The sequence below is a fragment of the Solenopsis invicta genome, chromosome 7, assembly GCF_016802725.1.
Source record: "Solenopsis invicta isolate M01_SB chromosome 7, UNIL_Sinv_3.0, whole genome shotgun sequence".
Classification (NCBI taxonomy): domain Eukaryota; kingdom Metazoa; phylum Arthropoda; class Insecta; order Hymenoptera; family Formicidae; genus Solenopsis; species Solenopsis invicta.
Genome location: NC_052670.1, coordinates 2621784 through 2647828, shown reverse-complemented (window position 1 = coordinate 2647828; position 26045 = coordinate 2621784). Strand labels below are relative to the sequence as shown.

The 26045-nt window shown below is 45.5% G+C and overlaps 1 protein-coding gene across 3 annotated transcripts in view; it reads left to right on the top strand.

The window, feature by feature from the left end:
- The first annotated feature begins 564 nt into the window (after positions 1–564).
- The window catches only part of LOC105199889 (probable serine/threonine-protein kinase DDB_G0282963), a 78113-nt gene continuing 52632 nt past the window's right edge, over positions 565–26045 (top strand). For 2 of the 3 annotated variants that reach the window (XM_039451491.1, XM_011167171.3), the window contains exon 1: positions 565–2917. In XM_039451491.1, the coding sequence (XP_039307425.1) occupies positions 1537–2917 (1381 nt within the window). In that variant the 5' untranslated portion in view covers positions 565–1536. The remainder of the gene's footprint in view (positions 2918–26045) is intronic. The other variant, XM_011167172.3, reaches the window with a different exon arrangement.

Below are 26045 nucleotides of genomic sequence, written 5' to 3'. Positions count from 1 at the left end.
AGAATAACGAGAGAAGCAACTGGCGAAGTAAAGGCAAACGGTGGGGATGAAAGCAAGAGGGACAGACACCGACAACAAACGAAGCGACGAGGATAAAATAGCGCAGCGAGCTGTATCACCTATGGGCAGATACAGGACTCGGAAGAAACGCGGGGTACACATCGCGAGTCGCGACGGAATAAAGTCCGCGTGGAAGAGAGGGAGAGACGGCTGCAGCCGCCCCAATAGACCTCTACCACCCAGCAACGCCGGGTGGGGATCGGGCACACCGAGTGAGAACGATAGAAAAGGATAGCCTCTAGACGCAGCGCGCGAGGTAGGGCAATGCCGCCGCGAGCGCGGCCAGAAGTGGGACGTGGTGGCCACCTATGAGGCGAACCCGCGAGATGTCGGTTCGCACGAGTGGGGGCGAGTTAGGGCGTTTCAGTGCGGCGTGTTCGCTCGTCAGCCACCAGATGTCGAGCGATCGTATCCCTCACCCGCGTCCTCATCCCTTTGGGGTCACCTTGGGAGGCGTGCACGCGTATACGTCTACACCCAGGAACGCCCATCGCGAGCCCTCCCGCCGCTTCCTCGCCGCAGACGTTCCGCGGCAACCAACTGGACAACCAGGCCTGGTCCGGTTTCACGGCGTCGCACTACGGCTTCGTCGAAACCCGCGTCTACCAGCGCCGCGAAGAACTCCACGTTTTCATCAGCGCGGAGCGGTCCACTGACTCCGACGTTCTTATCTTCGTCGCAGCCGCTATTTCCATCCTGATCGTGAACTAGCTGGTATAACGGAGACGCGTTCGATGCATTGCCGTCGCAATAAGAACGTCAGTGAGCTTTGTAGACGCCCAATCGGTCGAGGACCCGAGAACATGTGAGAGTGCATCGTGTTGGACTAATATAACGAGTACTTTGAAGGGGTACGCTCTGTGGGGGAAGACAGAACCGTCGCCACGGTTGCATTCCAGAGATTCCAATTAGGATCACTTGTACCACAGATGAATAACAAGTTTTTTCAAAGTAGTTTGTGGTGTAAACATCGTCAGAAGGCCTACGACGAGAGACAAATAGAGAATGAAAGTGAGCTAAAGTATAAATATTGACTGAAACAGTCCGCGAAACTATCCGTCGGAATGAAACCGAGTGAGACTATGATTTAGTCAGTGGTAGAATTCGCGAGAGGTCGAAATAAACGTCAAAAGTGTAAAATTGTGAAGAGAAATTCTCCCTGCAAATGGATCATCCTAAATTGTTGGTTATGATCTCATTGGCCAACTATGTATGTTAAAAAAAGTCGTGAAACTCAAATTTATAACAATAAAGATACAAATATGAGAATGATATCATTTATCAGTGATAAACGGATTATTTCCGTAAGATAGATTCCTAAAAATGATATTAAGTAAAAAGAGAATTATGATTAATTTGAAACAATGTTTCGGAGAGAAGAAGGCACCATGAAAACACGGCCTACGAAAGTTCCGTTGTGATCGGATCAAAAAACTAGTTTGTCACTGTAAGTGGAGGGTGTTTCTTCGGGTAAACATGTCGAGTGCACTCCCGGAGGCACCCATCGGTCTGGACTCATCGGACTCGGAGATCAGATCGAACCACCTGATGTCGCGACTGGATCAGGATTCGGAGGATGCGGAGAAACGGAATCAAACGCGAGGAACGGAATGTAACAACGCGGACAGCGATTGTGAGAGCGATACGAGTGAAGTTTTGAGCGTTGGCAGCGAACCGACGCCAACTAGCGTGGTTGGAGTGCGTGTATGCGGCTCCATGAGGTACGACCAGGAATCCGCGAGTAGTCGGGGCGAGTTTCGCGACGAGGAGAACACGAGAACGTCGGCAACACCGTCGCCGTCCAGCTCCGCCAGCTGCAACGATCTATATTACCAACGAACATCCGGTAATCACGTTCCAGCACCAAGTCCGCCCGGTTACAGTCAACCACCATCGTCCCCTACGGCGTCTTCCGTCAGATCTCCGGCTTCCTCCTCGGCTACCGCCTCGTCCCCAGGTCGACCGGAAGCTGTACAAGAGGCTATCGTACCTAGATACCAGTCAAGTCATCAGCAACACCTTCTTACTCGATACTCCTCTAGGGAACCTGATATTTCCGACTATACGGCGCGAATCCAGCACGGCCTAGGTCACGAAATCGTATATCCCACTGTAGAGAGGTTACATCGTACGTCGATAAGCGTTCCTCTAGTAACGAGACTCTCGTTGTCACCGCCGTCGGCCATGACGGTCACCGGGCTTCAAGCGACGACGCCCGTTCTCCATCCCGCTGCCTGCAGAGACCCGCGGGAGACTACCTCGTTGATGCCGCATCATAGTCAGCATCTGCATCACGCCAACACCCACACGCATCTGCATCAGGGCTCGCAGGTGCAGCACGTACCGGCGAATTCGGTGCACCAGCACCGGCTCTCAGTCAGTAAACTCCTGCAACGAGATTCCGGAAGCCCAGCGTCGCCCGGCGCCAGGGAGGAGAACGGACGCACTTTGCCCGCCGCGAATGGCGTGCAAAACAGCATCAGTACCAGCAACAACAGCAATCATCATAACAACAATAACAACAATAATCTACAGCATCAAGCGAGCCTAAAGTTCAGTATAGACAATATTCTAAAGGCGGACTTTGGCAGAAGGATCACGGATCCTATTTCTCTGAAGAAGTCCCGACCTAAGAAAGTGTCTTCGAGGCCGATTGATCTAACGAAAGACTTCTTGGAGTCATCTTCCGACACTTCCGAGAGGAGCAGCTCGGAGACGACAACGACGACCAACGCCTCCCCTACCAGTGTTCCGGCTGGAAATTCAACATCCAATTCTGCAGGAACAACCGATCCCGGCAAGATGATGTGGCCAGCATGGGTCTACTGCACCAGATATTCGGACAGGCCTTCCTCGGGTAAGTTATCGATATTGTTTGAGTGGTATTCGTGCGACACCGCGCTATGCAAATTCTGTGTTACTTTTTTCTTTCGCTTTATGTTTCTAGCATGACGGCAATTTATCGCGAGGTACATTTATTTACGTTTATTTTAAGAGTTATTCGAGAAAGTTATTTAGCGAGATATGCTATAATCGATGAAATCTTCGCCAATTACTTCACGAAGCTTCGATTTGTCACTACAAGGACAGTGATTTACATCGTCGTTGAAATATGACAGACAATATGATCTCATCAAAATTCCGCAAATTTTATACAGTCTTTCACATGAGAATGTAACGGTAAATATACCGCATAATAATAAGATTAATCAAAATTTATTACCATTGTTTATCTAGCGTAGAAGTTCGCGGTTACGTGTATAGTTAATATTCGAAGATGTATATTGGAGAAACGTTTTAAATGGCGAAACGAGTTTTACGTGTTCATTGTTCGCGCGAGATTGCCCAATCCGCTTAGATAGAGTCTCTCATTAGGAGCGTATAATGGCTATAGATGCCGAATATATAAATTTCTTAGTCAGAGAAGAAATATTTAGTACTGAGAGAAAATGCTCCTCGCCATTGTGCGAGAAAGCGTTTGTAAAACGGCTGCAATTTACTACTGTCACGATTGACGTGTAATAAACCGCTCATTCGTGAAATCGGCTGCCACGTTTTTCAAATAATAATTAATTAGAGAAACGTGTAGCATACACGCACATTAATTACGATATGCCTCGATAGGCGAAAATGGTGCAACTGTATAAACACATGAGCGCGTTTGGAAGCGCGGGAGAATAATCACGTAATTCATAATGAAACAGCTCCTTAGCGTTGTAAGTGCACGGAACCGTAGCTATCCCTGTCACATACAGCAAATAATTTAAGACCTTATCAATTTAATTTAAGCAACCTATATCGGCGAAATATGATTTATCTCCGCAAACCTTTCAAATGAATACAGTCGTGCAACACGTGGAGGACGATCCGACTGTATAAAACTTATTTTTAACAAACTGCTATGTATCACGGAACCTTACGCGCTATTGATCGGACAGTTAATTATCATCTGCTTTTCGAAAGAAGTATGTCGGTATTATTACCGCATTTTTTGCAGCATCGCGCAGATAGATGGTCCTTTCAAGTGACACAGGAAAACGTGTAATTACTTTACTTCCCGGCCGAGTGCCAGCTTGATGAATGATAGAGAACGTTTCTTCGTGTCATTCATATCTGATATACGCTTATTGTCAGGAAACAATAGTTAAGCAGTCGGAGAAATAGCCGCTCTCTGCCTCATAAATCAAGTGCAGCCATTTCTCACCTGGTACCCGAGTAACAATTTTCTAGGCGGATCCGAAACACACGCGCCGCCGCCGCCGCCGCCGCTGTTGCACAAAAATCCAATCGATAAATATATATAATTGATAAATACATTTATCAACGCGTTACGCTTTACGTATTTCACATTATTGTATACGACGTGCACTCCCGTTCCTTTATACCGTGTATCCCAAAGCGATTTGCACTTCAGAATTATGAATTGTAACACTCGTGTATTATACATCTATGAATTATCGGGCTGCTCAACATTTTGAGGTAACACGTATTTCCTTATATCTTGTCGTTTGAGTATCTCGCTCTGCACGATAACATTTCCTCAAGTGAAAACTGCACATTGCGTTACCACGGCGCGTTTTATCAAGGCGCAAACTTTATAATCGTAATGCATCGCCGTCAGGATCGTTCATTACGCCAAACACCGTGACGAATAGATAAATACTCTTGCTAGGAGAGATATTATTGGATCACCTTTTCCTATTATGTCTTTACAAGGCGTAATTCCGCGACAGATAAGAAGCGAGTTGTTAAAACGACTACTATAAAATCTAATTACCGTAATTGCGCGTGCTACTCTCGTGCGGCGGAGTTCATTGATATCATGGTCGACGTATAGTATATCCACGAGTTATTCTTTTCGCGCGTTCGCGTGCATTAATATCCGGTGAATAAGCGCGATACGGTCGCGACAAGGCTAGGCAATTTCTAAATGCCGTATCCGCATTGATGATGAATTCAGTAAAGGAAAGGACAAACGCGAATCTAATCGGTGACGTATTGTTGCTCGCATGCACCGGGACTTTCACACCGCGGTAATTAAATGCGAAACAAAATTCTTCCCCCCCCCCCTCGTTATCGGCTACTTATCGACGTCTGTAAATTGCCGCGTGGAATTACGGTTCGTGAGTAATTCAGTGTAAATGTATTTTATCATGGATAAACGCCGTATAAGAAATAAAACTCTATTTTTTTTACAAGAATTTTCTCTCGCAACTCTGAAGCACTTTGAGTCATATCGAGATATAATCATTTATGTATTTCTTGAAAATTTAATTCAATTTATGAACAAATTATTAATTGATATTTTCCACTTTATGTAAGATAATAACAGTCGCTCACAGATAATTAATTAAAGATCACTTTATTTGATGAAACTTCATCAGCAACTGTCGCGAAGTCTATAACCCAGATAAAAAAAAGAATAACAGGGTTAACATCGGCCGTTACGAGTGCGCGTTACTATTCTAGAACAAATTGCATTCCGTAATCGTAACGTGGGAAAGTACGCGATGACGATCGATCAAGCGGCGCGTTTGTACTTATCGCCTGTCTCGCCCGACGCGGAAAGGGAACGAGGTCCGCGCGACAATAAAACCGCGCTCCGGAATATTGCATAATTAAATTTGTGACAGTCGTCGCGATCACCCGACGACCATCATGGACCGTGGACCAGAGCGGCGCGGCGTGCGGCGCTCTAGGGCAACGAGCGCGACCGCGAGGTGCAATAAAGCCGGCGGTATCGCGCGCTAAAATCCATTTACGGAAAGTTATGGCTAATCAGTTTCTACGGCCTCGGATACGCGCGCACGGGCGCGATTTCCCGTTAACGAGGTTCAAACTGCTGCTGCGGGGCATCGTCATCGGGAAAAAAGGACGGCGCACACAGCTGCCCCGCGTACTTGTCGCGAATCTCCGCGGATTATCATGCGGTTGAGAATTTGAAAAATCTGCGCACGCTTCATTGGCGACGGACATTGTCGAACTCGTCGCGCGTCGCAAAAAGAGAGAGAGAGAGAGAGAAAGAACGCGGCGCGTGTTGCAACGCGCGCCGAAAACGGGAATGAAACGGCGCTCGAGGAATGGTTCGCGTATGTGATTAACGTGGCCGTCAATTTGGTAGTATCTCGCTGCATCAAGCAGAAACCTAAAACACACTGTCGAATTGTTCCGCGCGAAAGGTGGTTGCGCGCATTCGCGTTTGAGGAACAATCCCGTTTTGTTCCTGCGTGGAAGGGGGAAACGAAAACGTTTCGCTCGTCATTACCAGTCGGCGAGCGGGATCGGCCACGGCGTTGCATAATTAAAGGAACCGATCGGGGACCGGAGTAAAAAGCAGCGCGCGTTATATGGCGATACATCAAGCCTTAACGAAATGTTTGCGGTAAGAGATAAAGAGGGATTAATTCGCGGACCTGCTTCCCCGTGGCTTCGCTTCGTTTCTCTCCTTCTCTCCCTTTCTCTTTCTCGTTTTCTGCAGCTCGTACACTCGATCGACCGAACGGGAGGACCGACGTACGTACATACGCGCAATTGGCATATATGTGTAACCGAGCGCGCTCGCTTCTGTATCGGGCGGTCTCGCGGGATCCATCGATCTTATTAGGGTTAAATCGAAGGTGCTTCTCGTTCTCCACGGCTGGACACGATAACAAACCCGGGCTGCAGCCCGTGTACCGACCACGTACCAGCGGCCCTGGAGGCGGTTACAAGACCTATGAATGGCTTCCGTTCGCGCTCCAGATATCGTAACGTGAATTTTCAGATAAGACAGCGCCGTTGCATTGCAACGCTTGCAACAAACGGCACTGTTAGCCGTCCGCGTGCTTGTCTTGAGTCTTGAGCTGCGATTACGAGGACGAGTTGGAAACGTATTACATCGAGGAAAGGAAATGGACTCGAAAGATTGATAATAGAAAATTCAATATAAAACCGTGTATGTGCGATTACAAAGCGGAAGAAATGTATCTTTATCGCGCTGAGGAACGCGAAGAGCTGCGGCGGTGATGCCGTGAGACACTATCATTATATCTACATTGAGATAATTGTCTGTCAATTCCGCGTCCGTTAATTGCGTAACAACCACAAGGCAGCTTCCGTTCCGCCGGACAGAAGTAGCAGCGGCTAGCGAAAGAACGATGTCTCAAAGGCATGAAAAAGGAGAGCCGAGAGCATGCTACGTTCGTTTGAGAACGTTTCATCATGCGAATGAAATCCCGCCTAACGATCTATTAATGACTCCGGTAATTATCATTCTTGTCCACGATATTATCATTTGCGGTCCATCACGCAATTGGATTGAATTGGAGAACTCCTTCTCGGTCGTGCGCACAGAAAATTGAATCTTATAGTTGGAAGAAGCCGTTGGTAGAGAAGGGAAATCGCGTATCTGAGGGCGTCATTTAACGCACAATTTACGGGAGATTTGTTGTTGAAAATTCTGTCGCGACAAGTACAAAGTTGTTGTTAATGGCGCGATGAGTGCGTGACGGCGCGACATAATTAATAGCTTTTGAGACTTTGAGCATCAATTAGAATCAAATGTGCAATTAAGGTACGCGACGCGGAGCAGCTTTGAGGAGAACAATGTGTCGGCCGTAATTAGACACCGCGATAAGAAGAAGGTAAAACTAGTCGATAATTGTCGTTGCACAAAGTATAGCTAGATTATCGTCGAGCTGGCAAGAGATTAAGATTGATTCTCTATAATAAGATTCGAGCTTAATGTCATTCGAATAATTTTATGCCATTTTAACGTGAAACGATCGTATCGCGCAACCTAAAACTGTCAATCCGTCTTATTTGAGACCTACGGCTCTCTTGATACGTTCTCTCTTCTTATATTACCGTCTGACGTTTAATATTTGCGTATAATAGTCCCGTTTTGTATCATTCGCGTGTCATCGGCTCGTGATACGCGTTGTCACCAGAGAATTAATTAATAGCTAAATTAATATCAGCGATCTTGAGATGTCATTAGGCCGGAGAATCTTCTTGACGTGCGAGTTGCCACGTAGACAGTGGACAACACTCCCGAAATGTTCCTTTCACTCAAATATCTACTGACTTATTCGCGTAACTAGACACAGAGCGAACTTTTACACGGCCGATGCCAAGATAAGCACCTTATATTCTGTCCGCCTACGCCTCATCATTCTTGTTCACTGATATTCAGAGATCAGCTATGTTCCTCGTCTAATACGAAATATGCGAATGTAATGAGTCTGAAAGAGAATCTTGAAAAGAGATAAAAAATTTTCCCTATGTGTTCAGGCTCATTTGTGTGTCAATATATTATAGCTTAATTTTAAACTTGGTTTAACTTGCCTTTTATCTTCTTTTAGTTCTAAGAATTAGAAAAAAAGACGGAAAGTTAAACCACGTGTTTAAAGTTAAGTTACATTGGTGCCAACGGGTCTGAATTAATCATGACGAAAGACGATTGTGATGTTTACACTCGCTCTAACTGCTAAGTACGACGTCGACGCTTTTGCTTATGTACGCTGATAGGGCAGTTCATACGGTTTAAAATGGCGTGTAAATGTCTAGTATCTCGTTAACGTGAAAATTTGCGAAACCACCGTCGCGATTGAAATGATTCACGGTAGCTGTAACGAGACGCGCGGTTATAGGTAACCTTTCACGCGAGGTCCCAAGGCATTTGATCAACCATCGATCTTCTCGGTAATATATTAGCAGTTAATAAGTAATTAAAAACCGTTGTCGATAGAAGAATGATGAGCGTGCGATATTGCGCGACGCGATAACGGTGCCAGCTAAATACATTATCGAGACTCAGTCAGTGGAACGAGCACAAAGAGACGTTGCGAGTGTGTGTCTTCAATTAGAAATTGTTTACGCCAGGTGGATAGTGTGCGGCCTATCGCTATATCGGGATAATCTCTGGCGGTTAATAAACGGCAGAAAGAACGTATACCGTGCCCGCTAATGAGCCTCTGGATTGACAGACAGGCAATCCGTAGGTGTAATGCGAGGCACACGCGGCCGATTACGCGTTTAGAAATTGAGTTCGCCGCTAATCGGTATCCAGGGAGGCATAAAGAATCTATCAGTGAAAGGAAATCGCGGCTCAGATCGGCGAAACGCACACTCATCGTAGAATCTATTCTGGCATTCGGAGCCGTTCGGAACGAACAGATCTGCATTATCGTAGGATTATATTTTTCAATGCTCTTCGACTTTATTAAAAACGTGACAGTCAATTTTAACTTACAATTATAGATGCAAATTTACAAGATGAATTTCAACATTTCAACATTTTCAAGTTGATTTAAGAATTTCGAAGTGTTTCCATTTCAGTTTACATATTTTAATTTGTGTGTTGGACAACGATTAACCTTTCCTTATACATCTTAATCTCGCGTTTTAATTAATGTGCCGAACGATATGCATTTTTAGCGACACTTCATCAATGTATTAAAATATTCTGTTAAAATGTAGCGAAGTTTCATCAGAATTAGAAATTTCTTTGTCTCTTTTTATTGAATAGATGAACAGTTCTTTTTTTAGCAACTTCGATCTCGATTATCTCATCGACTACATCCGCAAGATTTACCACGCGTAGCAATAAGATCACATGGGCGTAGGTGTCTTGCGGGAGGAAGCTGTTTGTCGTGCGCCTTTATAGACGGAAATTACTCGCGCCTCGTCAGACGAATTCTTATAATCATTTTATATACGCGTAGGACCCCCAATCGCTGCGTGACACGTGCAGTAAATTCGTGGAAGCACTATTTGAGAATGGCTCGTTCGGAGAATCATGTCGAATGATCGCCGTCGCTTACGACACCGCAGCATCGCAATCGCGGAACAAATTTGATCTCACGCATCGACGGCCGTCGGATTCTACATTTATCCTAATCTTGGGAACAAGTAAAGGGAAATATAAGGTAATTTTACGTACGCCTTTAAATCACAAAATGTGCTTCGCCGCGTTAACAATGTGTTGATCACTACAAAACCCCTAAAGAGGAACTGCAAATGACAGAATAAATCTTGGCTTGTTATTAAATTTTTCGAATCGAGCGTGGTTTTGAAGACGGTAGTGCGTTTCCTTCCTTCGGTGGTACGCGCTTGGTTGATTGTGCCTTCTGGAGGACATCAATCACCTCCCTGGTCTCGTACGAACACCATCGAAGCGGTAGTGAATGCACGCCGGAATAACGGACGCGCTTTAAATGGCCGTTGTCGCCAACAACGGCAGCACAAGTTCACGCTTGACGTTCGACAATGGTACGGGCGCGACAACGTCGATTGACCGGAATAAATGTTATTAATTTCAAAAGTCGCCTTTCTAAGCGGTACGTTTCCAAAAGCCCGATTGGACCTGTTCGTGTTTACATCCAACGCTTAGGTAACGCTTTGTGGAAACGGCTTTCCGTAGACGTGTTCGAGCGGAACACGTCGAGCTCTTCATGGCGAATAATTCACGAGAGGAGAAAGTGCTTAGACCACGAAAGTGGACCTGTCGTCGCTCCGCGACTACGACATAATGATAGCGTCTTTACGTTCCTTGTAACTGGGCGCAGCTAATTCAGCTCGCAGTCACGTAAGTCACCGAATATGTCACAACGACGTACATTATAATACGCTTACATCGGGCGGCAGCGGTTTTACACGTATCGGACATGCTCTCTCATTTGCGCTCATTGTACAAAATGAAAAACGTCCGTTTAGCTAAACGCGTGTACCGGTCGTGCATTAGCTTACTGTTTTAGGAACCGCGGGAAACTTGACCAGTCCCAGCTAAGTTGCAATACATATATTATCATACAAATACACAAAAAATCAAATCTATTCTTTTCCATCTTTCTTTACAAATTGCTGAATAATACTCGGCAGTAAAAAATTTTTTTCTTCATTTATTTTAATTTATTGCGCTATGGATGAGAAGGTTTAAACGATGCTACGCATGTAGACATTCTAAATATTTTCTTCATTATTTTAATATTCTGTTTCTACCAATGTAGATCAATATAAATCTCGATTTAATATAATTTTAATCTTTTTCTAATTCTCAAAACTGGAAAAAGATGAAGAGTAAGTTAAAACATGTTTAATCTTCAAAATCCACTTGACATATTCGAGCTGTTTTTAAACAAAAAATGTTTTTGTCGAAAATATCGTTTACTTTATTGTTTATAATTTTTTTTATTAATAGAAATATATACATTTATTTGATATCGTTATATTTTTTACTGATATGCTCCTTTTTATACGAAAAGAACAAATTGTACTGCGGTATCTAAAAATTTAGTTAGATACAGAGCAAAAAATAATTTTATGCTGGGCCATCAAAATAGTATAGGACGCTCAAGCGTGATAATGTTGCTGCAAACAGTTTTGGCATTCTAGCAACAAAGTTAGACATCCTATACAATTTTTAAAATGATTCAACATAATTATTTTCAGATGTATTTCAGTAAAATTGTTCTTTCCATGCATAAATGTTATGAATGTCCTAAGCAATTAAAGTTGGCTTAGACATGCCACACCGGATGTGGTGTACACACGACAAAACTGATAGAACGGATTTCAAGGGTCAAAGTTAATTGGTAGAAACGGACATAATCATTTACTAGATATCAATCATAATTGTAATTGCTGCCACTCGTACAAGACGCACGAATAAATGTACTAATGACAATACACTTAAAGCATATCTACCCTGGAAATGAGGCCAGCGTCGATTAGCCAAGTCTTTTACGTCGAGCGTGGACACGGTTGACCATCCGGAGCACGTCAATCACCGCCGTGGGCCCCTCGGCAGAGACGCGGCTTCGCGACACGAGGAAGCGCTCGAGCGCGCAAATGCGAGCCGGAAGTCGGTCCTGTCGTCGCTGAGCAACGATGAACGCGTCTTCGCCCTCTCTTTGCCATGAACGCGTACGCGTTTATTCGCTCATTCGCTCGCTCGTTCGCTCGTGAGGATCGGTGCACATTGTGCGGTACCGTTGCGTCGAAAGGGGGGTCTTACACGCGTACGTGGGTGGGCTGCCTCGCGTCACAGATTCTTCGTGCACGCGGTATTCCCATGGGATACGCCACGTGGCATCGTCGGAAGATTTGTAAAATAATTCTCTCTCTTTTGGAGCCTCGTTACCCTCTTCTCGCGCGTGACGACTGTATTAAAAAAATATACGTCTTGTTGTTGTTGTTGTTGTTGTCGCGCAAGACTGCGCTTCGACGCGGATTTGCGCCATTTCGCACGGTATTTATAAATTTATGAACAGATAGGTGGATTGCCCGACACTCTGACACGATGTACTGAACGGCCGTCGCGTTTTGCCTCCGGCGAGAGAGATAATCGGACTTGTTTACGCCCACCTATAATCGGGTACTAGTAACCTGCGTATCAGTACACGCTGACGTTTATATAAGCCTAATTATACGAGAGCGTTAAAACGTGCGAGCATATAAACCATTCTATATTGTAGGCACAAAAATCTTTCCCTCCCTCTTTCTCTCTCTCTCTCTCTCTCTCTCTCTCTCTCTCTCTCTCTGCGCTAACAACGTCGAAGTCACGTGCACGAGCGTCTTTTATTTTTCTTACGGAAGAAACCGTTTTTAATTAATCATAAATACTAAATTAATAGATTTTGTTACGAACCTACTACGTTACGTACCGCAAATAAATTTTTACCGATGACTTTTGAAAGCACGCGGTGGCGGAAAAAAAACGATCAGGTATTCGAGACACGGTTCTTAATTGAACTTATCATATTAACTGCCATTCGCGTTGGAGATATCTATATTTCGTTCATCGACAACACGATAAAAAAGACTGCGGTAGTGGTAATGGATGACATCATTACGACGAGGGGCAGAATATTTATGGAAGGCAGAAGGCAACCGGTCGGACGACTTCGTGGAAGACGAGCGAAGTCAAAAATGCCTGATCGCTCGGCGCAATCGTGTACGATGGGTCTCGCTCGGGCTCATTTGCGTGCGCCGCGCCGCGAAGTGTTGCGTGTTTCATTGTTAACGAGATTGAGGAAATTATTAGCAATAGCAGATATAGGATACAAACTTCGTGCATTTTGGTGCACCTCCGCCACACGCGAGGGCGGCGCGCATAATGACAACATCTAGAAAAATACGTACACCGTACGAGCGTAACGACAGTTTCTTCATTATCAAATGAACACAATTGTGCATTACTGTCGAACTGTCAATTATCGCAACCTGCAATAAAAATGCCTGCCGCTTAATGTCTCCCATTCGTTTGCTATTTATCCATAAGTGATAGTTCCCCGTAGCGTGACCAATTGCCTTTCAACTCTCGTTTCAGTACGCGTGTGATCACATGATACGCGTACGTATATTTTATAAAAGAAAATCCAACAGGCGCCCCGAGGATACGCACTGTAATGCGTATGACACGCATATTTTGCACGTCGTAAACGTTGTTAACCGTAGGACAGACAGGTGGAGAACCATGTGATTTCCTAGAAAGTGTTAAATTATCCCACAAATCTAGGGAGGCACGTCACGAGGCAACGTGAAGCAAACGTAATTTGCAGTTGTACAAGTTAACGCGCGATGGATTGACTTCGCCAATTTTCAAACGAGCTGCCAAGTTTGATTTCTAGGAATTTAATAATCCACATAATTTACAACTGAAAGATCGAATATTTTATTAACAATAGTCTGGGGGATGTAGTCTGGGCATGTAGCGGCGATAAAATTTTTCAGTCTCTCGCTGTTCCACGAACAGATGCCCCCCGAGCGTACAGGAAGAAATGGTTAGTTCGAGTAGCTGGAATTCGAGTAACGTCCTGCCGGCACGCAGGAACACTTCCTTTCGTCAATTATCACCATCGCATACCACCGCGCGAAATTGCGGCGGCGCGGCGCGACGGCGCAAGAAGCGTCGCTTGCATCATCGACACCGAGCTATGCGGTATCTCACGTGTCGCTGACAGTGCGACAAGATCGGCGCGCACAATGACGGATGACGCACTACCGCGAAGCGAGAGAGGGATGGTAACTTTAATCGGGAGGAAAGTCGTAACCGGTCGGGCGGGTTCGCGGAAGACGAAACAAAAAGCCGCTGGCAAGATCGAAAATATATCCGATCGCGGTGATCGCGCGCGATCGTTAGCCGGTAGTCAGGTGGAAATTTGTTGCTCGGCCGTATCACGCGACGATACGTGAGTGTGCGTCGTACGAACATACGCGTGTACTTGCGTGCGTATCGTTCGCTGCGCGAGTATGCGACGCGCGTACCGTACGTACGTACGTGCATACCCGCGCTCGAGAAGACACGACGGGCCCACCCACACTACCGGGCCCGAAAAACCGGCCGCCGTTCCTTCCGTACGGCTATAATTTATCCTGGAGTGACTGACTGGTCGTTAGAGCGAGGGAGAGATAACGCTCGTGGAAGAAAGAGAAATCCCGTGGACGTATATGCGCGCGTGTGCGTGTGATCGGCCCTGCCGTCGCTCGAGCGATTAGGATGGCATCCTCCTGCGTTTCTTTGTGGATCGACGTGGATCGCGCTCTCGTCGAGGATCTCGCTTACGTCGTTAGCGAGGTATCGTTACGTCATTTTGCTCACCGACGTCGAGGCGTTTTGCACGTGTGTCAGCAGAATGCGTCTTCCTCCGAACTCCGTCAGCCTCGTGTAGCTCGAGCTGAAACTTCGCTATCTCGTTTGCACACTTATCTCGCAAGAAACAACGATTTCTTCCATAATCATCATCTCCGAGTTAGGTCATACGGGGATTTACATCTCGTCGACTCATAATACGAATGTTATTACCTCTTCACAATTCAATTTTCTTCAAGAGAGAAAAAAGAAGAAAAAGAAAATAATAAAATAATCATGAATTATCGCGATATAAACTTCTTTTTTTTCTTGTATCTTTGCGGCGTCATGATTGATGATTGGAAAATGGTCAAGAGACAGATGAAGACTATACGTATAGTATAATGTTAATGTGCAGTCCCACCCGTTCTCTCGGATTGAAATGTTAATAATATTTCTGACGAGCGTGCTACAATCCGCGGCCGTTATAAAACGCACTGAACATTCCGTGAGCTCGTAAAAGAAACACCTAAGGACTTACACCATTGCACTTACGACGTAGGTCCGTGGCGAGATGCAGTCAACTCTACGCGCCCCGCGGTACGTTATCTGATTAAAGTTTCTCTTTATGGTTAATTACTTTGTCATACTGTTAAGTACCTTTTAATTCCCGGCTCATTCCCGATGCCTGCCTTTCAATCGGCAAGGCCGTGTTTCAATTATACTTTCTCGGCGCGCATTGAGATATTAAATGAAATCCATAAATTCATGGACGCGTCTCGATTAATCACAGCCGTGTTGCCGGCCCGTGGAAGTTAATTGCACCGCGACTGAAATGCGCACGGTATAAACGCACGATTATCCCGCCGATTATCTAATCTGAATTACATCTAAACGCATTACCGAGCGACACGGACTTCGCACAATCGCGGGAATTCATTATAGCGCTACGCCCGTCGGAAGTTGCGAGGCTCATAGAGCTTTGCGTACTTGTAGTGTAGGAGATAAGGAGAAATGCGGCTTTTCGGCCAAAGTTAACGACCGTGAGACACGTGTGAAAATAGAGAGCAGCCGAACGCTCGAATTTCTTCATCTTCGAAAGGGTGTTTAGAGTGAGAGTGTCATTCAGATCAAAATGCAGCTGCAGTAAGAAAACTGCCACCGTCTCTAAGCGACAATAATCCCCGCATAGCCTTTATTGCGCCAACTCTAATTTTATCTAATCGAAATAATCCTCGATCCGAAAATAAAAAATGTCGCTCGAGCTGGTCACGTCATTTTTACAACCCAATACCTCCCACGGCAGTTACGATCTTCCAGCCAGCGACGATGTTTACCATAAAATCCAATAAGCTTAAGTGTTCTCAGCGTGGAAATAAGATAAACCCCCGATTTATCTACGTAGACACCCTCTTGATATATCAAGGGCGGCGCCACCGGATGGACCCACCCTAGTGACCCATCCACTAAAGACCCCGGCAATCACCCTCCAGCATCGCCCATGAGCTCCAATATTAATTACCGATTCGTCCTCGTTGCCTACAAAATAATGGCGGTGGACTTGCGAATAATCGCACGAAGGAGAGAGAGCGAGAGAGAGAGAGAATAAGAAAAGGAGAAAGAGAGAGGAGAGAGAGGCCACACGATCGAGCTGGGAACGTTTAACGGATATCTGACGAGTTCATTAATAACTCTTGGTAGGTAGGTGGATGGGTATAGTGCTCTTCAGGTATTCGCGCGCTTAATTGATTCTCTTACGTAATTACCGCAAACCTCTTCTTAAACCTTCCCCCTCCCACCCCCTCTACCCTGCTCGATCATCATATCCTCCGCCCGCGTTCTACGACTTCGTTACTTTTCGTTCGTTTCGTGCATCTTGTTGCCTCCTTCCAGACGTCGCCGCGTCGCGCGAGACACGTTTACGGCTTTGAACCCGCGATGCCTACACGCGAGAGATGTGGGAGAGTGGAGGTGGAGAAGCATAAAGTATCGGAGATTATCTGACCGTTAAAGTAGCTAAGTAGCGTTTTGCGTGGACGATCGACTTCACGGGTCGAGCTGAGCTTAGACGTTCGAGCGTCGCAAGCGCGTAAAAACAGCGAATAAAAATTCAATCGTTAAAAATTTAAATCGTTAGTCTGAGCTATTCTATGTGACATTTACATAACCTAGGGTTCATCACGAATATTACGCACGCCATAATAACGTCGAAGCGACGTCACGTACGGTGAGAATTTTAGATAACTCAAAAATGTGTCCGCTTTAACGCTTTTGAAGGGAAGAGCAAATACAATATAAATCAACTGCAAATACCACGACAGGGTTATTTACCGAACCCTACGTAAATCCCGGGCGGGGGACACGTGGTGCGAAAAAAAAAGACTTTGCTCACCCTCGTGGCGAGTATGCCTGGAATTCGATCGACGTTGCGAAGCGCGACACTGTCGAAGGGTTTTGCTTTAATGAATTTATAGAGGCTCAGAGGGGGACTTCCCCATTCGGCACTCCCAAAGATTCCTCGGCTTGCAAAAGTAGTTGATAGTCTACTCCATGGTAGAATCCATGCAACGAGAAAGTCTCGTTAATTTTATAATTCGCATCTTTGTAGAACGCGAGATATATTCGTATAAAAGTTGAGGACAACATTGATACTGATATAAGACAATTACGCGCAAAAAGTAACTTAACAGCCTCGAAGAAAACATGTTGTGCATAATTCCGGGTTCGCGTGCCTGCCACGACGACACACGGCGATCTAAGTAAAGCAATCTTAAAAATTCATGTAATGCTAACAGCGGTCCTGAAGTATAACGTTTGCTCGTAACATTGCTAACAAATGTCTCAGTCTCATCCGAGCGTGCACTAGAACCTGGTCAGTCTCACGGCACATATTTTCGAGAATGTATTACTCAAAATGTATGTGTGTGTGTGTGTGTGTGTGTGTGTGTGTGTGTGTGTGTGTGTGTGTGTGTGTGTGTGTGTGTGTGTGTGTGTGTGGGAGGGGTATCGCGATAAATAAAGAATTTATCCGCGCTATAACCCGGTTAAAGGTAAGCGAGAGTAAAGCGCAGGTCGATGATCGACCTTTCAACGAAGTGGTTGCCAGGTATCCTCCACACCGTGATACGGTGCTTATGGATATAAATATCCGTTCGTCTTTACGTAATCGCGGTACGCTCGCGTGATTGCTCGAGAGTCCGAAATTTACGAGCCTTCGATAATAGTTGAAACCGTCGGAACAGGTATCTATACGTCACACACACACACACACAAACACTTGTGTCATTACGCTCATCCGCTGTAGAAATAGCCAACGTTGGCCGGCGTACTTTACGACGATCGCGCTCGTAATCGCAATAAAGCACAATCCTTACGTAGGAGTCAAACTCTCGCGATTTGCATTGCGCTATTTCACTACGAGCTCGAGCACGTTCGAGCGATATTTCTCTAGAGCGTGCAAAGGTAATAACGTATCATTAACGGAAACGTCGGGAACAAAAATCGCGCGTTCGATTAATAGCCGTTATCGAAATAGGAGCATTCGCGAACGAATCGTTTGAAAAAGGCGGAAAAAACGCATATATACAATCTTCGAATTACTCCTTGAGTCGTGTCTAAGCAGTGTATAATTTGATACTCCTGCGATGTTAATCTAACTTATTCCGGGTTTCTGATCCATTTTCAGCTGCTGGAACATTATTACTGGCTTTCTTGTACATACAGCGCAGTCTTTTTTTCCTGCCTATGATAATAGCTGTATGCCACATCCAATTAAGTTTTCCGCAAGAGATTTTACATAACAGCACCATACATATTATTCGCAATGAGTTTCTTACAGGCGCGTTAACTGGCGCTCAGGGGCCGGTTAATTATGTCAGGCTTGAAACCTCGCATTATGCCTCCCCTTCCTTTCCTCTCATTCATCGTACACAATATTTCATTTTTTTTTTCGGAGACTAGATGGAGTAGGACTTGGGTCAATTTGTCACGGGCAACAACAACAATCTTCTCACATTTCACGATAAATTTAGAGTGATGAAGTTAGAGTGGCGACTGCCACTTTCATCGCGCGCTTTCCTCTTTTAAATCGCAATTTTTCTACGCGTGACGTTCGTCCAGCAAATATTACATTTTTCACGTTTTCCTACTTTAAGACAATTTACACGGAGTGCCTTTGGAATAAATATAATATTTTTGACATCACATTATATATTTTCAACCACTTGCGTCGTCGGGTGTGCCCTAGAAGAACGATTTCTTTAAGCCGAGCCACTTGCGAGTAATGTGAGAACTTGCGAACTTCGTAATTCATCTCGAAGTTGACCAAAATCGAGTAAACATCGGGAAAAGACGTGGTGCGGGGGTACGTCCGCCCGGCAGAGTAGAGAGATTAGTAAATCCATATTATTAGCTTTAATGAGCCGAGACGCCGACCGCCTTCTTGCCTACGGCGAGATCCCGGCAAGGTGTGTGGCGAAAGTCGACTGCAGGGTGGCCTGCCCGGACTCTGAATACGTTCCTGAATACTATTAATCGATTGAAACGACGAACCGGACGATATCCCGCGTGGTTCGCCTATATCTCTCGGCAGCAAGGTCAAGTAACGTTCTCTCACGTTTGTCGAAGCCAAATCGATTCCGCGCTAGTTTTTACATTGTATTCGTTTGACGATGTCGGAAGCGTAGAGTTTACGAAACTTGGACGATATTGCGATATCGTGGAAGTTTACATGACGATTGTTAAACGTGACAATTAACTCAAGGTACTTTTGTATTATTGGAAAAAGAGTCCTAGGTTGAAAGGATAAATTAATTGTCGAAGTCTCGGTGAATTCAATTACCCGATTTTCAACTGTCCGTCATTCATCTTCATCGCATCGGCAGTTTTCCGAACGTACGTACGTTCCAAGAACGCGTCAAGGCAATCGATAAATCACGCGGTGCCGCGAGTAATTTTGCCGTAAATCTACCGTCTATTACCGGTGGAAAGAAGGCCGGCGATTTTCTACGCCAAAACGACGCGCGACTCTGGGGAAGCGAGGGGGAAGCGCAATCGCAATCAACGACTCTGTTCGACTTGAATTATATCAGGGACACATTCTTCCTTTTATCGAGCACCACACTTGGCCGTTCATTTCCAAGTCGGAGCTCGGACACCAGGCGGCTCGGGCAGACCCGCGTTTTTGCGACAGCGTGGCAGCATGGGTGGCGAAGTTACATTAATTGGTCCGTAAGAAAATTATACGATGTTTCCGTCGCCTTTCAATGCAAGCGGATGGACGTGCCGAAGCGTGCGAGGGAGAGAGACGGAGAGGAAGAGAGAGAAAGAGAGAAAGGGATGCACGCAGGACGAAGAGTCCGCTTGATCGTAGTCTATGATTATGTTCTTGACTTTCGCGGTCAGGCCTCTTCATCCATGCTTCCATGGTTCTCCTCTCTACGGTGTTCCTTCCACGCCGCTTCGTGCCGCTATTTATAGAAGCTTATTACTTTATTGCAACCGGACTCTGAATGCATTCCGCCCACGCGGTAGTCCGGCGCGGTGAGTTTTTTTTCCCTCCACAAGTCGAAACCACTGGTCAATGCTGCTGCGATCGTTGCAGCTGCAGCCGTCGAAATCGTGCGACAGAACTGGTGCGAACACCGAAACGGAAGCGACGAAAGATCACAGCTCGTAACACACCCGCAATCGTTGAAATACGGAAATACGAGTACATGTTGAGATACGGACACATTTTTTATTTCAATGTTAAAAAGCATTTTTTAATTTCTGAAATAAAAGTATTTGCATTGCATCAATCTATTCATATTTTTTTTAATCAATTTACGCTATAGTCTTCATCCAAGATCACGTTTCGTATTTCAACACAGAAAAAAATAATTTGCTAGCATAGAATATTTTATGCTGCTGTAGCAAAATCTATAGTTATGATGTGCACTGTTAAAAATTGGCAGCAAAATTTAATGTAATGTAATAGAAGGAAATTTCAAGCAGGTTGAAAAACACTTAATGTACATTTAATGTCAATTTAACGTTGTCAAAAATGCACTAAAAGTGCACTAATTTCAAGCACATAATTTTCAGTTATTGGTACATTAAATTTAATGTGTAACTTAAAAGTACATTAAACTTCATGATTTTTGAACAGTGTAGACAGCAAAGAGATTAGTTAAGAGTACTAATTAATATTTGCTAGATATAGGTTTGCTAAATCACGAATTTAAGCCAGTGTGAGTGCACTTATATTTTTGCCCTAATCACAAAAGTATTTGCTAAGAATATATTAATTTGCTATTACTAGCAAATTAATTGTAAGTACACTCGGTAAATTTTTTTTCTATTTTATAATAGCAAAAAAAATAGATACTGTTCTACAAATAATTTTTAAAATTAATTCTGTTCAATTAAATTTTGTCGCTGCAAATGTGCAATAACAAACACTATTTTTGCTACAATAGCAAAATTATTTTTCTTCGTGAATCGATACTTACAATATATAGTTTGTTACATGTTCATAAATTCTGTCGAAAAAAGTTCCGGGTGTTTAGTGTGCGAGAAGTACGAAAATGTTCGGCAAATTAGCGTCAGAATGGCACAGCACGGAACAATGCAACGTCACTCGTGTTCCACAATTAGTTGCGACGGAGACAGGTGAGGCACGAAGTCACGCCCCTTCGATGTACACGTGAACTCGACTTAATATGTCTCAACTACTCTTTCTCTCGTCCTTTCGTCTATGTTATCAGTCGATCATCCTGCTTGCGAATCACGAGTCTCCGTCGGAAAAAAGTGTCCGACTTGTCTGCTCGTTTCAGGATTTCTCATCAATTGTGAGATACATTTGTCCATTAATTTTTACATTGCTCGATTATTAAATGCAACAAGCTTATCGTACAGGTACACATATAATAGGAATTATAAACACACACACCTCTTATAAATCGAGTGCTATTTTATTTGCTTTACGCAATGCATGTGAGTCTTTAAATTAAAGTACAGCACTTTTAGAGCGTTCTAATTCGTTGATTGCGATGAAGATTTCGTCTGACGTGAGTATCAAGTTCGTGAAGCAACGTGCAACGTAACGTGAGCATCGATAGGCACATGTACCTCTTATCAGATGAACGGCGCAATCTGTAATCTATCATTCGAGTATCTCGTGATTATATGGCTGCCAAAGGGCAGCAATTTTAACACATGATATAAGCCCTCGCGCATCGATATAAAGTATATTATTAATCACTCAAAACGACCCGCAACTATTCGCAACTCTTTGCATCGTACATTGACAAGTGCATTCGGCTGTATGAAATTACGGACAGCGCAACATTTTGGAAATTACGAGTCAGCTTAATTAAATGAAAGAAAGCGGATGAAAAAAGAAAGTGAGGCAAGTATCGCCGACTCTTTCAGTCGTTTGCTCACTAACAATTATCGTTAATGAATCATCCGAGCAAAAGTGTCTTCGCAGAAGGACTTACTTTTCGCATGGTACATCCGATGGAAAGCGAAACTTGTAATTACGTCTCTCGTTTCTCGGCGGCAATGAAACGAGGCAGTTCGCCCCGATGCGAGCCGTTAGCAATCACGCAACTCGTTGCAGCGATTATCGTACCCCGGGACGGGCGACTTGCTCTCGGAAAGTACCTAAAGCCCCGTAGCGCACCGAGGCGCACGGAGGAGCGCATTCAATGATCCTAAAGAGACCCGCGACCAGTTTCAAGGAAGTCTCCAATGACAAAGGCCACTTTACGGTCCACCCTTCCACTCTGCAACGTAACGAGTTTTTCTTGGAGTGCGCTCTTCTTCGTGGTCGCGAACTCCTCTCTCTCTCTCTCTCTCTAACGACCAGGTACGACGATATCGTGCTCGATATAATGGATACTTTGGGTCCCGACCTTATATAACCTGCTGTCCCAGGTGAGGCTCCGCCGCGACAAACGTGTATACGACAGCTCGTTTTTTATCCTTCCAAAACTCGAAACGCCGCGCCAGTCTTGTCTCCGCGATCTCATTTAGCGACCGCATCCGAAACCGAGCCGAGTCGAGAGGTCCATTCCAGCGAGGAATGAAGATGTCTGATAATACGATCGCGGTGGTCACGGGCGACGATGATTGTGCGACATTAACGGGTTAGCAGAGAAGAAAAAAGCGCGGACTGATAATCATTTAACAGCTTTAACATTATTGAGCCTATATGCACGCGTGTATCAAAGAAAATTTAAAAAAGAAATCTAAATGGAAGAAAAGAGAAGAAAAGAAAATTTTGGAGATGCGACGCACATTATTCTCGGCTTGTTAAAAATACCGAGCAAGATATATCTCACATACATTTTAATCGTGCGTATATATACCAGCGAAGAAAAATGATGCGGCACGCAACGATCGAGCATACGACGAGCGAGTTTTGCCCGCAAACGTCTGCGTTAATCGCGAGAGCGAGGGTACTCAATTACGAAACACGAGCGTTTAAAGGGGGCTACCTCAGCGTCCGAGGTACCCACGCTGACGTAGTAAGCCGAGTCGTCGAACGCGAGTCCTTACGATTGACTTCTCGAGGAGGACTGACTACAAGGAAGACCCCCGGGTACGGTACTCCACCTAATCGCCAGGTCCTTTATTGCTAGCGGTTACTTTGGTTAAGTACTGGGGTCATTGAGAAAATTGTGGGCCTGTTTGCACTGTCAGCCAGTGGACTGGTTTTATTCGGTTAAACCGACGGACAGCCTATACTTGAACGGAGTACCGGGCGAAATCGCTTTATTAGCCTCGACCGAAGCGTACAGGAGGATGTAGATTCGACGACGTTCCGCAGGAAAATGCACCATCTTCTCTCTCTCTCTCTCTCTCTCTCTCTCTCTCTCTCTCTCTCTCTCTCTCTCGATAATCCAAGAAACAGAAAAAAAGACAAAGATGGCTACATTAAATTCGGATTCCAATTCTCGCTAATAACGAAACGCGGCAATTTACTCGATAGCTAATATTCTTATAAAATCATTGTTACTCCAACTCTAGAATAATTTTAAACTCGCGCAAGATGACCCGTCTCTAATTAGAGATCTAAACGCGTTAAATAGAGATCTTAACACGCATGATTTTATCAATTCTGAAGTATGGACTTTTACGAGCTGAGTGACGCGAGATAATTGAGAGATTCATCATTGGATCGACGTTGCCGCGCAATTTACGCTATCTCGACGTCTAATTAAAATAATTATCGATTATTGCGGAAACATAGCGTGCAGACCACTAACGGCTCTCTCTCTCTCCCCCTTTCTCTTTCTCTCTTTAATCGCCGATGGATGACTGTTGCCGCTACTAGCATTTGACGACGTAATCATCGAGAGAGGTAAAAACGACGTTGGCGAGCTCAAAGCCCTCACACGTTCGTGTGACTAGTCGTTACAATTCGCTCGCGATATAAATAGCGGAAAATTTGCATATAAAACGACTGGTTACCACGCCTGACTCGCGGTAAGGTGCGACGACATGGACGAACGCGGAAAGCAAGAATAGCGTCCCGATTCTTTTTCGTTTCCTTTTCTTTTTCTTTTTCAATTTTACATATGTTATATAGACTTGCTTCTTTTGCATTTCCCATTAATTCCCTGGCGCCGCTCGATTATGACATAAATAACGCAAATTGACATGTAAATTAACCGGTTTGCCGTACTTTGTACGACGACTTGTCCGACATTGGCTCAATTGTTTACGGAGCGCGAGCGTGTTGATTAAAGTTCCCCGGCATCGTCACGGCATCATTCATCGTCCGCGCTCACCGGCGCATTGATCTTTGAACTTACACGCGCTGGCTTACGAAGGTGACAAGCGCGTACTTTGCCCGTAAATCGAGCTGACAACGTTTTAACAGAGGGGACTCCCACGCATTTCGCGGGAAGAATCTGGATTGGAGATACAAATCTCTGTACCCGGCAATCTCGACTCTTGGATCGTGATGCAATCAGATTGAGCAATCCGAATATAAAAAAGATCGTTATTAGTTAGATGCCGATGAGATTCTCTCTCTCTTTCTCTCTCTCTCTTCTTTAGTTCCGCTTTCTCAGTTTCGCTCGAATATAGCCAGGAATTCAAAACAGACAGCGCAAAGGTGAAAATTAATTTTGCCCTCTGCGCGAGCGCAAGTTCTGCCTGCGGGACGATCAACGGTGATGCACGGTCGCGATTCGACGGAGATGATAAGACTTCCTTAAAGACAATACGATAATTCGTGCCGCCATTTATCACGGGGCTGAGTATTTAACAAGAGCGATCTGATAATAAAGGCGATTTTTAATCTGGATTTCCTTCGGGGTAGCCGGGGCGGGATCCCGGAGTCGGGATCCACGACTTTGATCGAGAGGACCGGAGGGGAGGGTTGGGCCATGATCACCCCGGTTGCGGGTATCGTACCTTAATGTACCGATCGATCAATCGATCCCTTTCCCTCGAGGAAACGAACGGCAGCACGAACACGTGGTGAGGCGGCCTCTCGTTCGACCTGTGCGCGAACACACACGTAGACGGGGGGTGCAGGAGCACGTGCGAATCGTCGGGCGTATCTCTAAATGGATTAGGCAAATTCGACCAACTCCCCTCCGGTTAATTATCCGAGCGTATTTCAACGAAGAAATATCTTTTAATTAAAGCGTAAGCGATTGATCAGCATCTCGGCAATATCATGGCCCAATCGCGTATCAAGTTTCCTTCGCGGATCTATGCAAATTGCATGGATCCGAGAAGAGACTTCTTATAACATCGTGCGCGCCGCCGTTCGCGACTATACGTGACGGACTTGGCCCGATATATATTCCGGTGCGGCTCGGCGGCCGCCGGCTCCAAAGAGTCACACTCTACTTAATTAATTAAGCACGAGGCGGTCGGCGAGCGCGTATCGGCATCGCGAACGCGGTGCATACTTACGTGCGCGCGTTTAGGCGGCTTAATTCCTCCTCGCCGGTGAGCATCGGCCGGAATTCAGCCCGCTAGATTGAGAGATATTCCAGCCGTCCACCCTTTCCCTCTGCCTCCCGCCCCCGTTGGCGCGCACACACAGAGGTGACGGTCAGCGCGCGTCCGTACGAGCCGCGCTCGCGAAGTGTGCGAGGCCCGGCTTGAGCGGTTACCCTGATGTAAGTGGGGAGACGGCGTGGTTTTTCTGGTGGGGAAGCAGGCCGCTGCGTGCGGTCCCTTCTTCGACGGACCACCCAAGTAGACCGGCTTACGCCGCTCGTACACACGCCCGTCCCCGGCACGTACACGCACCTACCGCACCTACACGACCGTCGCGTGTACGCAGTCCGCGATCTACACCTACACACCTGCCGCGCGGCGCAACCGTCGAACGCACGAATGCACGCACGCACGCACGCACGCACGCACGCACGCACGCACGCACACGCGCAACAATGTTTCTCGTCTCTCTCGCTTTCGGAGC